Below are 15,574 nucleotides of genomic sequence, written 5' to 3' on the forward strand. Positions count from 1 at the left end.
TTTCTGCACATAATGCAAATAAAAGGATGTTCATCCATTTCACAGAGGAATGTGGCTAACCATTTGACATTCATTCATAAAATCTTTCTTTGTATACATTACAGTGTATTTGTACAAAATAGTACAGTATCTTGATGAATGCCAAAAGCTGGCTACCGTCTTTCAATATTACTGTCAGTAAAAGCCTGCATTGTTTTCATATGTTTTGGTATACATGCTAAATGCTAAATAAGCCTACTAAATGCTGTCTTAGAATCTTCATAGGATAAGGCATTGGCCTATCACCTTAACACTATCCATTCATGAAAAAAATATGTATGATGCTTTTAGGTATTTTTAACAGTATGGCAGTGAAGACATTTAGCCTATGGTTCATTTTTATATACGGTACTGTATGTACGACCCCTACAGGTTTTGGTCAACAGTATCTTTGACGTGTGGCTTGATGTGCTTGTAACATGAGCTTCTCAAGAAATATATAGTTTTTGAAATAGACATGAGCAGATACATTCATATCAGGAAGTTCATGTTGTTGCTGCACAAAATTCTGTAAAAATGAATAATCTTTTTTCAGTATAAACAGACTCTGTATTGCCTATAGAACTGAATGTAAACATTAAATGTAAGGTATTTTTAGCACCCCATATTTATCTTCAAAAGTAAGTTGCTAGTTAAACATGGGGTATAATGGAGCGTATCATTCTGCAATTGTCTTGTGGTTTGCACTTTGTACGAATGCTTGAAAAGGAATGTATGTTGAATCTGAGACATTGATTCATGTACTTAATTCTGTTTAACACAGGACTGTTGATATTCTTGGGGCAACAAAGAATGTTAATTTAATGTAAGTGTAAGACATATTTTCATGTGTACTTAAATAGGTCATAGGTAACATAGGTCATTTGTTGATATTCTTACGATAGTTTAGGCAAAGTCATGTTTTTGTAAGTGCTTTGCCACATGTTTTTGTGATTGCCATGGAAAGGGATTTGAATCAGTGGTATCAGTTACAGTGTTGTTGCATAATCCACCAGACATTTACACTTTTGAAAATGCGATCAGACTCATGGGGACGGAACAGATGGAGAGCTCCCCCTTGTCTATTAATAAAAACATGCCTTACTGTACCTTCACAAGTTTTGTTTTTTTTCTAAGCAGGCTGTAAAGGGATATTTGTTTGTGCAATACTATTTGCACTCATTTGTTTTTCAGCAAGAAATGCCTATCCCTCTTGCATAGAATATTTATTTTAGTGTATTATAATGACAGATTATCGAGTTTGTTAATAAACTGACATAGTAAATCAACAACATGAAAATTACAATAATGATGCTTCTTTTGCACACCATACAACTGGATCACGTCAGTGTGTGCATTCAGCATGGAAAATTGCCTACTGACTCTAGTTCCGGGAAAACGTGATTTTCTATAACCACATTTTGGCTTTGTGTGTTATGTGTAACAGGTAAGACAAGGTACAATATGCACATCATCTTGCACATTTTGAATGTCAAGGTCAGCATAGTCAAATGTATAACATTTCTATAACCATGATGCAGATTTTATATTACACAGAATTCCATTTCGTATCATTATAATATATGCCCATTGCCCATGTCCAAAGTGCTTACTCTTCAGTCGGCTCTAATAGCTGTCTAGTATACTCAGGGCCGCGTTATCCTATGGTGCAACCGGTGCAGCAGCACCGGGCCCCGCCACTAGAGGGGGCCCCGGACGTCGTGAGATTGGAAAATATGAAACGATATTTTGAGACAATCAATTGTATTTTTGATGCATTTCGCCATCCGTAGGCAAGCAGAGGCGCACATGCATATCTTGTCACCAGGCTAGACAGGCAGCTTGGGCCCCCCAAGACTGTAGCTGGGGAACAGAAGTGGCGATTTGTTACAAGTGTTCTTTCTTTTTAATTTTCACGTGGCCCCCCTACTGAGCCTAGAATCGCCTCTGCATGCACGCAGGAATCGGAGGTCTTCGGAATAATCATTTCAGTCAGATGCTTCTGGTTGTGTGCCACCAGTGAAAACGGTGGTCAATATTTTTTTAGTTTGATGATGGGATACTGTCTAAAAAAGATGTGAGAAACTCGGCGTCAGCACTTGCTTCAGATTGTACGGATAAACTTCAGCCCGGCATGGATTACCGCATTGAAGAGAAGGTTGGCAACGTTAGTCATTTTTGTAAGGTCAGTGTTATAATCGCTTTTTGTAATGGTTGCATAGCGATCATGGACTTGTGCAATCATGTAAGCTAAGCAAACAAGAGCACAGCACACCAACCGAACTTTATCTTATTCTATAGTCAAAACATGGGGAAATAAATCACGCACCCAACTGCGTTCGCGAAACAAAAGTCTTGCATGGCGCGGCGAGGATCACTTCTGAGGTGTTATTAAAAAAGTGTTCACAATAATGCTGCGTAAAGTGCACCAACCAGCACTCAAAGTTCTGACCGTCTGACAACAACAGGGCAAGCCAAGGATTTAGCAAACACTAAAATGATATAGTCGCATTTTCCAAAAGCACTGTTATGGCCATTTCTCTAAAGCACTGTAATAATGTCGATGCTCTGTCAGCGTAGCCTATATCCTTGCGTTCGGGTTTGTGTTCAGTTAAAACATGCCTGGGTTACCACTCGCAGATTGTTCAGTTAGCAAGTGGCTCTTATCTGGAAGAAAAAAAACGTGTGATCCACATCTAAACATTACGAATTTGCACCGTAGTCTACTGTAATGATTGCATACAGTGTAATGCACCATCTAGATGAAAACTGCTGACTTCTTAATTATGGTAGACTACATTTTGAGGGGATTTCGTGACAGCTTCGCTTTGCAGTGGTTCGCTGCTAAGGGGATTCCCTCCTTGCGACAAGCGACACAGCTGAGTAGGCTAGGCTACTTTCCTTTGACAGTCAGTCAGTTTTTCCAAGGCCATTGGAGGTTAAGTTATTTAACACGTGTTTACCACGACGGTTTCGATTCGATAAAAATTGGTCGGCAGCAACGTAGCAAAAATAAGAGACTTTTTGGTTGTGCTTCTGTTTGGAAGTTCTAGCTGAGCCGACAAACGGCAGTGCACAGAATCTCCTCCCTGTCAGCTGGCTATGCTTCCTGCGTTGTGACTAGTGAACTTGGGTTCAGCGCACCCTTTTTTGTGTTGGAGTAAACCGTGTAGCCTGCGTTTCATGCGTTTTGAATATGGCTCATTATAATGTGGTGTAGGGGCCCCGGATTGCGTCTGCACCGGGCCTCGGCGAGGGTTAACGCGGCCCTGAGTATACTGTAGTTGTTCAATGAAAATTATGTTGTTACCTGCATTTCTGTATCATGTGCAAGATAAACATGTATACCTTTTCATTCATATTCACATTTGCTAACAGTTTCTTCTTTTTTGTCTTGCTTGTCTGTGCTGGTCATGATGTGTTTAAATTGCAGCATGCCAAGTCAAGCACATCCCTCAATATGAATAGACATGCTCAGTGTCTGAGCCTATACTTTTCTGCTCTTGGGGAAAACTTCAGTCTCACAGTAAAATGTTGCGGTGTTCATTCAACACTTAGAGAGTTCATTTAAGTCCAAATGATGTCAAATAAACTCTCTAAGTGTTAAATGAGCACTGCAGAATTTAATGTGACTTGAGAACAGTATTATAGAGAGGATTAATGGAAGACCTAAATATATTTTTATGTGGACATAATACATTGACCACAGGGTTGGGAAAAGGATTGGAAAATATAAATGTTTGATATCATAATATATGTGAAATGAATGACCTGAATGAGGATTAGTGTGTATAAAGAAGTGTATACATTTGTGGTATAGGCCTATACATTGTACATTTGTTTATCCACTTTCAGGTCATTCATTTCACAACGTCAAGTGTTATTTTACCTGACAACTGTGAAAACCTTAGACAAAGTAAACAATATGTAGGCCTATTATATGTAAGGTGTGTGGTGGTTCACACAAGGTAATGTTAAATACTTCTGTCTGAGTAACAGCTTAACTTACCTCTCTGGCTTTTCCACTCCTTCCATAAGATTCCATATACCTACCGTCATAGCCTTGCACATGGATGAGGTAGTGCACCTGTCCCTTTACCTGACTGGATTTTAAAAATATAATATAATATAATATAATATAATATAATATAATATAATATAATATAATATAATATAATATAATATAATATAATATAATATAATATAATATAATATAATATAATATAACAATATAATTAGAGATGCACCGGATCCTGATTTTTAGGATCCTGCCGGATACTGGATCCACTGCTTAAGATCCTGCCGGATCCGGAACCGGATACCGGATCCTACGAAAGGGTTGAAACACATAGCCTACTCACACACGTGGGCCCTTTTTATCACGTTGGCTCAAACTATTTTGACTTAAAAGCCTCGGCTACCGGATCCTGGATCCTGGAACCGGATCCGGATAGTCTGAAAAACCCCTATTATCCTGCCGGATCCGGAACCGGATCTTGGATCCTGTACATCTCTAAATATAATAATATAATATAATATAATATATAATATAATATAATATAATATAATATGGGCCTAACCTCCCAGTAAGGAAGTTTCCCATGCCCCCTGCCCCCGACCTTGAGCACCTGCCCCCCAAAATGTCTGTGCATGCCACTGCCTACAGTATCTGCCAAGCCAGTAATGATAATATAGTACAGCACCTGATTCACCTGAGTTTTAAGCCTCCATTCATTTTAAGACAGGGTGATTATACAGGGCTTAAGGTGTCTGACTCCACGGCACAGGATGGCTTTTAAAAGATAAACAAGCACCTCACCTCATTTAACCTTACTTCCAGAGGTATGTAAAATAGACATATTCTTGTTGATGCAATTACAGCACTAGTACTTGATCTTACTAGTTTATACTTTAGCATAGTTTATACACTAGTTATTTCAAAGTAGTTAATGAAGTAGATACACTGTAAGAGTACGTACAGTACTTCTACCACAGGCGGTGAAAAGGCAGAAAAAAAAGAAAATCAAAAGTCAAAATGTTGCTCGTTTGAATACCAAATGCCATAGCAACAGGAGCAATGGTAGATTATGGACCAAATACCCTGCCCTCTCTTGTATAGTCATTTATAGCTGGTGTAAGCAAGTAATCTAAACCCAACTTGCTCAACTGTCCTTGCACTGAAATGTTCAGATAAGAGGCTCAGTTAGGGTACAGTAATGCTACATCGTTGTGCTCACTGAAACGAGACTTTAAGGAAATGAACAACAAGTAGGCCTACACTGTGTTGTGTGTGCTGTTTTGTCAGTGGAGGTAGCAATGGAGCTTGCATGGTTCAACCACGCCTGCCCCGTATTGCCCTCTTCCCTCTGGATATGGCTCTGTTTGGCCCTGTAGCTAAGCTCACCATTTACATGGTCAAATGAGGCTTTGCACTATAGTGGTGTCATTCGTTGACTTTTTGGCAGCAATCAAAATCGAATTGAAACAACAGTGGCGAGATGGGCCAAACATATGCCTCGCCCCCTTGGGAGATATTTTGGATGTTACATCATGGCGTGGGTGTTGAAATTGGAGAATACAGTCAACACACTCCCATAGAGAAAAACAAACATAATCAGGATGTGCTAAAACACACCACAAACAGTTGCTGAGTGATTAGAAACTTGGCCAGTTGGAGCCACACTCGTTTCACTATCTGCTATGATGTAGAATAAGTTATAATTTCAGCAATGGGAGTTGAAGTCTAAAAACAACACAGAGCATCTAAGGTTTAGGATGAATCCCTGTTATTACATAATACACCAGTAGTTACCATATGCTCCATTGGCCGCTGAGAAATGTACCAGACAAAAAACTTTTGGCCGAGTTTATCTAGGGCTTTGTCTGAATGTCATCTGGTACAGGCGAATTACTACTACCGCAGGTGACTGTGGTGTTTATAAGACAGAAGTTAGCCGAACTCCTGAGGTGGAATGTGTTTGTCAGCTAGAAAAAAGTCAAGACAGAGTTTGCAAAATGTAGCACAAAGGGGGGCAGAGGACAAACATTCTCTGAGATTATTGTTGGCCAAAGCGTCTAGTTGTGGTTTTCAAATTGGGGGCCGGCAGGTTGGCAGGAAAACTACAGTACAATTTTTAGACTGCATTCTTGTTGAAAATGCTAAAAGTGGGCTTGCCTTTGCCACAGCATACATGTTTTTGTTTGTTTATAAAACGGTGTTGTGAGGAGGGGCAAGACACTGGCAGCCAACCACGTGAGCAATTTTTTTTTACCAACAGCGGCCTCCAACAATAAGAGTTTGAGTTGTGTGCAGCTAGGGTTGTGCAGCCAGGGGAAAAAAAAATTGAAAACCCAAGTATAGCATTTGTAGTAAAAATAACCTAATCTAAGGTGCTGTTTCCACGTAGCAGGACATTTTTTTAGCAGGTTATTTTTTTCTCCTGCTAGGTGTAAACGCAACATGTGGATAAAAAAAATCCTCCATTGTAACAAATGCGTTTCAGCCCCCTAAACAGGATATTTTTTTCTCCTGCTTTTTATACCTGGATTTTGAATATTACATTTTAAACCAATGCAAAACCAATACAAGCAGGAGAAAAAAATGTCCAGATATAAAAATATCCAGCTACGTGTAAACAGCACCTAATTTAGGTAACTCAGAACCCTTAATTCGCAACACCTGCTGTTCTCGTTGACTCACTAGGCCCAGCAGCTAACTAATTAGTCCTCACAGCAAGCAGTGGTTGCCATTCAGTATTCTACAGCAGAGTTCTAAAAACAAAAAAAACTGACAGTTACTCTTCAGTGTTCCATGCCTTCCTTAAAGGGACACTGTGTGAGATTTTAGTGGTTTATTTCCAGAATTCATGCTGCCCATTCACTAATGTTACATTTTTCATGAATATTTACCACCACCATTAAATTCTAAGCATTCATTATGACTGGAAAAATTGCACTTTTCATACATGAAAAGGGGGATCTTCTCCATGGTCCGCCATTTTGAATTTCCAAAAATAGACATTTTTAGCTGCAAAAAAGACTCTGCTTAGACCATACTAGAAAATATTTGTTTATTACTCAGTAAACTTTCATGTAAAGATCAAATTTCACAAAAGGCAACACAGTTTCAATGATCGGCATAGTTGCAGTACCTTTTTTTGACCATTTCCTGCACCTGCATACACGCGCATACGCTTGCAAGTACGCAGACATGCGACACACACACACACACACACACACACACACACACACACACACACACACACACACACACACACACACACACACACACACACACACACACACACACACACACACACACACACATACACACACAACTGCCGTGTTGATGATGTGACTACTTACTGTATAAGGACTCCATGGGGAGAGACACCCAAATACAAAAAAAACAAATAAAACTAATCCCCATCTCTGGGTTTACAGTCCTTGGTAGCTGGCTACTGTTGCACCCCGTCACTTCAAGGGAACTGTCATTTGTATGTTTACAATAGGCTTACTTAGGCCTATTACTTAGGCCTTAGAAACACATCATAAGATACATGAGCAGTTACAGTAATGAGAAAAAAACTTAATCGAAACAAATGGTGTTTGAAGAGGAGCAGAAGATCAAGAGACAAATTGGGCTTCTGTCCACCCAGGGGCTGTTTCAATGTATTTGGGGGCCCTAGCCCTTTACAAACTACAGGGGACGGAGCTTCCTTAGGGAATTTAAAAAAAAGAGCCATTGCACTTTTGGGCCGTAGTATTTAGGGGAATGCTGCTGACAAAGTAGTGTAGTTGCTGATTTTTGAAGACATTACCAGTCAGGGCGGCATAGGCCATCACCTAGTGTTGTTGCCTGGTTGTAACAGGCCTGTGTCCACCACTATGTAATGAATATACTGCAGCAGGGCCTTTGCTTATTCTCTGTTTGTGCTCACTAGCAGCATCTCTCTGGAGAAGACACCAAATCCTTCTGCTTGTTTATGCTGGGAATAGTGGAGGGACACCCACTGTTCTGTCACACTGTTTACAGTGGAAATGTGCAAAGGGAACTAAACAAACGACTCTTCTCTTCTTGAAAAGTCAACACAGCAAGTAAGTTACCCATAGGCCTATAGGAAAATGGTGTTACTCATCTGTGGTTCAATCTTGTCTCTTGGGACAGTATTTGAGCTTCTCATATTCGTATAATTCTGTGATCATTTGTTGTTGGATTACTTGACCCTCTGATACCTAGGGAAAATAGTGTGACCAAGAAATGGGGAAGGATGGACTCAAACCCAGGTGGAAGTTAAACCTGAACTGCGACCTGGGTCCCCAGATCTATGGTATAGTACCTTTGCCCACTGAGACCCAGTGCCCCCATGTTATACTTTTCACTTGAGTGTCATTTGATTAAAATTCTTTTAAACTTTTTTTTTTTTTTTTTTACCATTATCTGTACTCTTGGTGTAAAATAATATTTCGGACAGCACATTATAAACAAAGTATTACTTTAACTGTGTGTACATTGTCAAATATCAGGTTATTTGATTGTTTAAATTTTAGGACATCTGTATTACAGGGCCAACTATAGAAGGGAGAGATGTGCAACGTTGCCAGTCTTGTCTTGCTGCGTGGGCACATATTGTTGTTACAGCACAAAGGCTTCTAATCCAGCATGGGGACAGCTGACAGGAGCTATGAGGGTGTGTCAGATCGGTGTTTGGTTCATAGGAGCGCAGTGTTCTTTGCACTCACATTATGAAAAACATCACCAGCAAAGTGGAGCTTCACTGAAGTCCGAATGTCACAGTCCAACATCCTCTGTCTCCATCTAGTGGTCAGCTCCCTGAACTGGATAATGGATGGATCTTCCTGAAGGCCTTGGGAAAGCTCACTCACTGCAGTGACTAACTTGCAGAATTAAGATTTCATAATACCTTTCAGACAAGTAGAACTACACAGTCTTCCTGCACTATAGGCTAGGTCTTGATGTTATGAAATTGCGTGCGCGTGTGCTTTCTCACATGAACCCCGGACCATTGGCGCCATACAGCAGCCTCCAGAGCCTGCAGATGTCTGAATGTGGGAATATGTATGTGTGTGTGTATTTTGAAAGCGTTTTGAGTCAACTTCATAGTTGTGATACTGCGCTATATAATACATGTATTGTGTATTGTATTGTAACTACGGGCCCAACCAAGGGTTATAAAGTGGAAGTGAATTCATGATATACGACTAGAACATGATAGTTGCTACACCAGTTATCCCGGAGTACCTCATGAGTACCTGATAAGGTTTCTTTGACTATTCTTTCTCAACGACTTCTGCTTCATCCTCTGCAATCAGATGTGTACAAGCTGTTAACTACATGGCCGATGACAAAAAAGTGACTTTAGTACTGATGTAAAACATTTTAACACTTGTAAAAGCTGCTCTCTGTGCCCTCTATAGGCCTACAACTACGAAATGATAGAGGCAATGGTGGCCAGAGCTCAAAACGCTGCCTTTTGCCAAATTTCACGTTTTTAAAGAATATTTACAAAGAAATAAACGAATATCTAGGCTTTTCAGCTAAAAACGTCTATTTTCACAAAAATCAAAATGGCACACATGGAAAAGATCCAATTTTTCATGTATGAAAAGTGTAAAGAAATCCCACATACTGTCCATTCCACCAACAAAGTTTAATTCAATGTTTTGGTCATCCAACCTATGGCAACTTAACGTCATTTTGAACATGTATGACTTTTTCCCCATTTAATGTACACATAGAATTTGAAGGTGATGGTAAGTATTTATGAAAAGGGTATCGTTACTTTTGTGAATGGGCATCATGAATTATGGAAATAAAATATCTTATAAAGTGCATCTTTAAAAGAGGATGAAATATCATAATTATCATATATTACATGCTCCCTTGCTGTGTTTTACTTGGTGAAAACCAGCACAAGGTTTCAACCTTTGACAAGGACTTTGTCAGGTGTGCATCAGGTAGCCTAGTGGGCAGGTCCTCAGATAGAACACACAGAACGCGCGTGTGTGTGTGTGTGTGTGTGTGTGTGCGTGTGCGTGTTTGTGCATGCGTTGTTTACAGTTTTTCTCGATTGCTTACACACAATTTTTGGAATCAGTTCTCGAATTCTCAAAACTCAAGAAGGACTATGTCCTTGGCGCGCTGGAAAACAATGGGAAAAGGAAACGTCTATACACCAAACATGGCGGATCCAGCGCGATGACGTCATATGCCGTTCCCAATTCCCTCCTGCGCTGAATGCCAACCCAAAAAGGAAAAAGAAAAAAAGAGAAGAAAATCACAACACAAATACATACTGTGTATCGTTTACAAGTGTCACCTTTTCAATGCCCACATAATGTAGAGAATAAAAGCTGTGACAGTAGCCTTTGAACAGATGGGCCAACCGATGGGCCTGTTCAAGCTTTGCTGCAAAGCCTTGCTTACAACAAGCTATGACATTACAGGAAGCTTTACATAACAGATTAAGACTTAATTGTCACCAAAATTGCTATCATCAACTAAGTTATAACAAAGGCGCTGAGTAAAGAGGATAAAGTGTGCTGCCACTGGGTTTCTGTTGTCACCACACCTGATGCCATTACTTTGTTTGGGTGTTCTCTTTGGCAAAGGCCTAGGCTACACGTTTTACTTGACCATGGGCATTTCATTAAATATAAAAAAAGTGGTGTGGCGTGTCATTGCCAAACCGAAATATAGTGGCAATTCCACCCATTCTCTTTCGTAACCTCTTTCTAGAGGAAATATTGTGCACAATATGTGAGTGTCATAACGGCTATCTGAGCAGCAGATGTAACCACTGATACAGCATTACAGGGGTTCCCAAACTTAACCATAACACGGTCCCCTATGTGCCGTGCTAAGTGCTAGTACACAACCCTCAATGGAGTTGGTGCGTCCCAAAACTCATCCAAAGACAACAGGAATCATTATAAATACAGGTCTATACACAGTAGATCAGGGGTGGGGAACCTATGTCTCGAGGGCCATTTACGGCCCTTGAGGTTGTCTTATCCGGCCCACGATATAATTTTAATGTTAGGCAGCTTCACATGAAATTACATATTTTGTAAAGGAATCTTAGAAATTGCATTTGCAATACAAAAGTTATATTCAGAGGACGTGGTTTCTTTAAAGGTGGCTGCCTTCAATATAAGCCTATGACGCACAGAGAAATCCTGACTTGCCCTTGGAGGACTTTTACAGCCCTTGGAGGAATTTGAAGTGCCCCCCCGAATGAAAAGGTTCCCCACCCCTGCAGTAGATCATCCATCAGATACAACATAGTTTATCAGAATACCGTAATACATTTCAGCTTATTTTTGGTTGTTTGGTTATTTTATCTAATTATTCCTTTTGTTTTGTTATACTTCTCCTGCCAACTTGCTGTTCGAATGAGTTCTGGAGAAGCGTAAAGAAATTTGACATGCTCCAATTAACCTGCATTCTAGTCCCCACTCAACTGTCATTTGTCGGAATTCAGCACGAAAAGATAGACACGCCTATTTGACCAACTGCATCTCATTCTCCACTCAGCCATCATTCAGTGGAATTTCAGCGCAATGAAATGTGAAACGCCCCTTAATTAACCACATACAGTAGAATTTATTCTCTACTCACCTGTCTCCAGTCAGAAATGTGCTTTCTCGCTTGCACCCACCACCTCCCCATTCGCCTCCCTTCCGGCGATGATCGATCGATTCATCAGGCGTCCTGTCCTAGCTTCCTCTCCAGTTCACCTTGCTCCATTACTCTCTAACCAGCATCGACTGAGGGGTGTCCGCTCAGACCTCGCACATATCTGCGTGCACATATACTGCCCGAACTCTCAGTGGCGCCTCGTATTCCCGACCTCAAGAATATTTACTGCATAGACATTTCCCGGCCTTGGCAGTAATTCAGCACCACGGCCAGCAATCTTGCCCTATACGCCCTGTAATCCCATTTGCCGCCAGACAAACTAATCTCAGCTTCTCGAGTGCAGTGGTCTGCGTGGACCCCGTGAAGCACTTTGATGATTGGTCCACCGAATGCACAACCATTTTCCTGTGAGAGCCGCTTGATCTCGATTCCGTCATGACGCACGATCCCGTTTTCCTGAAAAATGCCATCCTCTAGTTTGTGTGTTGGTCTGTATGTTTGTGTATGTGGGTGTGTCTGCGTGCGTATGCATGTGTGTACATGCCTGCGTGTGAATTTGCACTTGTGTGTGTGTGTGTGTGCATTTGTGTGTGTATGTGTGTGCTTTTGTGTGTGTGTGTGTGTGTGTGTGTGTGTGTGTGTGTGTGTGTGTGTGCGTGTGCGTGAGCGCATTACTAACAATTCTATAATTTTAGCAGATGGCAAGACTCTGTGGACTTTGCATTTTATGTTTCATGTTCCAACTTATCAACGATTTTGCATGTCTAAATTCATGTTCTTGAAGACGATTTTGCATGTCTACTTTATGTTCCAACTTAGCAACGATTTTGCATGTCTGTTTCAACAAACACTGCTTCCCTGAGTTCTCTAAGAGGAAATGGTGGCCTGGCCCTGCCATCTGTTTCTACTGTACAAAAAAATGTTTTGTGCTTTTCACAAGCCAGTCTTGGTCTGACCGTTTAAATGCAATTGATCATCCATAAAAATGTCTACAGAACCTTTTCTTAATCATTCTTAATTCAATTATGATAAATACCCTGGAAGGTAATTCACTTTGCTGCATGCATACAACATGAAAAGTCCCAGTTTGCACAACTTGCCACCCATTTAGAGATACCATCTTAACCTCTGGCAGATCGGGTTGAGTCAGCAACCACACTAGCCACACATTCACACATCAAAATATAATATTTCCTTTCATAAGCAAACATGCCAATTTCATTTTTAAATTGAACTGCAAATGCAGCCTATTGCCCTTTCAGAAAAACATAAGCACTTTATTACCATATATGAATGAATATACATGTCTATACAGTACATACACATATGTAATGCAGAATAAGTATGCAAGTATATAGTATTTTGTATTTAAAAAGCACATTTAAAAATGTGAAACAGCGATGTACAGTGTAAACTGTCCAAAGTACAGTGTCTGGCTAAACCAATAGTCAAAAAAGCAATAAAACATAATGGCAGCATGGAGGCACAGTAGTGAAAGTAAAGGGCAGCACGGATGAACAGTCAACTAGGCACGATAGGGCCCTCTTCATCTATAGGACCTCTCACCCTAATACATGCAATGTATTGATGACCAAAATCTCCTCCCTCTCCCCCCTCTCCCTGGGCCCAGCACAACAGACCCCTCTATCCCCCAGTCGGTTTCCCTGAGGCACAATGCACAGCGGCAAAGCGCAGACACTAGTGACCCACACACGGCACAAGGCACTACACCACAAGTTACATTACATAGGAGAAGCAGAGGCCTCACTCCTGGGAGTTGCTGTCTACGGCCCCTCCATGCCCTCCGTCACTCCGCAGCAGCAACCGTCTGCAGGTCCTCTGGAAGGCGGGGTTGGAGAAGTAGTAGACCACGGGGTCCAGCGCGCTGTTGAGGTAGGTGAGGGTCAACATGCTGTAGAAGACGGCGTTGGCCACCTCCACATCCTTGCAAGCCCTCGTCGTCACCATGGATCCCACCTTCACCCAGACGAAGGCCTGCGCCACATTGCTGGGCAGGAAGCAGACGAAGAAGAGCACCACCACTGCGGCCAGGGAGAACAGGGCCCGCTTCATGTTACCCTGCCGATCCAGGTGCCGGCGCCGGAGTTCAGAGACGATGCGTATGGAGCAGACCATTAGCAGTGCCAGGGGCCCGAAGAACGACACCACGAAGGTGGCTTTGTACCAGGCGGCGGCAGAGTCTTCTTCCACACACGCCCGGAAGCTCTCGCACTGTGTACTGTTGGCCACTCTCATGTGCTGCGGTTGCGCCAGCAGGTGGGCGTTGAGGGCCGCGGTGATGGCCCACACAGCCAGGGCGAGGCCTGTGGCTTTCCCGACGGATGTCGAGTTGAGGCGGTGGTGCGGGTGCAGCACACGCACGTACCTACAATACACCAGATACAAGATGCTTAATGGTCATATACTGATGCATTTCATTCATGAGCAATGAAATGTTTTCAAAATGAAAAAGGTCTGCTAGAAAAGGTCTGAAGGAGTGACTCTTGTCTGTGGTGCCTCTTGACAGTTAACCTTTAACCCCTTTGCACAGAGCCTCTGGTATAATATTAGGCTACTTTAACAAAAATGAATCGGTTAGTTGGTTACATAGATCTCTTGGTAATGTCATAGCAGTGTTGTTATGATGGAGGTGAGTCTTTTCAGCAAAGAGTGAACAGGCCCAATGGCGGACCCACAAAAACGTTACAGGTGTACCATCACACCAGTGTGACGGGAATGTTCGTACAATGAAAGTTCTATAGAATTCTGAGCCCAGTACATTGCAATACAATTTGAATACATTTGGAATCTTGTATTGTTGTAGAATGCATTCATGTTACAGTATGCTCAAAAATCCAATATGTTAAAGCATCCTAATGACCTGTCCAGGGCGATAAGCGTCAGGAAGGCGATGCTGCCGTTACGGTTGAGGGACACCAGGAAGAGGAAGACGCGGCAGAAGCCGTCACCGAAACGCCAGTCCAGCCCGTAAAAGTAGTAGCTGGCACGGAACGGCAGCACCGCGTTGAGCAGGAAGTCGGCCAGGGCCAGGTTGAAGAGGAGCACGGTGCTGCTCTTCCAGGGCCTCATGTGGCGGCAGAGGATCCAGAGAGCCAGGCTGTTGCCCAGGACGCCCAGCACCAACTCGGTGATGATGAAGGGAGGCAACACCACGGGCAGTATCTTCCCCTGGTAGGGACAGCAGGCATTAGGCACCATGCTGCTGTTGATGCTGTGTCTGTGACCACCGGACTGTCTGTCTGTCCAGATGATATATATAGTGCACGCTGTAATTCAGCCGTGGGGTGTTTGCATAAGACCTTGGTTGAGCTAGGGTATTTTACATGCCTTTTTAGCTGGAAGGAGGAAGATCATAATTTCCTGTGCAATGACGATTGTCTCTGTCGTAATTTCCTTAGCAATGTCAAGTCAGTTCAAGTCGAGTCATTTTTAGACGTGTATAACATTTGCACACAACACAACACGGTTGACTCCAAAACACAACACATATACATGTAATAAAATATAGAAATATGTAGAAAAAGTCCAAAATGAATAATAGGTAAATAGAATAGACAGAATAGATGAATATAAAAACTTCTGTCCTATTGTCTTGGCCACAACTAACAAAGGGATGTTAAATCATTAAGTATTGGCAGAGGACGCGCTCAACTTCTTGGAAAAACGAAAGTCTTTGGGTGCGAGATAAAAAGCGTCAACTTAAGGAAGAAAAATCCGCACTCACAAAACTGCGTCTCATTATTTAATTATATTACCACCATGTCCAAAGTTATATTTAGGCCTATTATATTCAGTGTTTAAATTGGCTTTTGGGAGGTGGGGGAGCCCTTCACTCGCGGTCAAAATTTGTTTTTAATTTAAACATCGCCCCAT

At 41.8% G+C, this 15,574-nt stretch overlaps 1 protein-coding gene across 1 annotated transcript; it reads right to left on the reverse strand.

Moving 5' to 3' along the window:
• Positions 1–13,444: 13,444 nt before the first annotated feature.
• On the reverse strand, positions 13,445–14,899 carry LOC134445155 (hydroxycarboxylic acid receptor 2-like). Its single transcript, XM_063194240.1, has 2 exons — positions 14,562–14,899; positions 13,445–14,066 (listed from the first exon to the last, which is right to left on the reverse strand). Exons 1-2 carry the CDS (start codon positions 14,897–14,899, stop codon positions 13,445–13,447), a joined length of 960 nt encoding a protein of 319 aa, XP_063050310.1.
• Positions 14,900–15,574: the final 675 nt, after the last annotated feature.

Source organism: Engraulis encrasicolus, chromosome 3 (genome assembly GCF_034702125.1).
Source record: "Engraulis encrasicolus isolate BLACKSEA-1 chromosome 3, IST_EnEncr_1.0, whole genome shotgun sequence".
Taxonomy (NCBI): Eukaryota; Metazoa; Chordata; class Actinopteri; order Clupeiformes; family Engraulidae; genus Engraulis; species Engraulis encrasicolus.

Bases quoted from the DNA above. Each gene is read 5' to 3' on its own strand.
- LOC134445155 (XM_063194240.1), bottom strand. From the start codon at position 14,899: ATGGTGCCTAATGCCTGCTGTCCCTACCAGGGGAAGATACTGCCCGTG. The intron at 14,067-14,561 runs GTCATTAGGATG...GGTGTATTGTAG, and splicing joins ACGCTTATCGCCCTGGACAG to GTACGTGCGTGTGCTGCACC.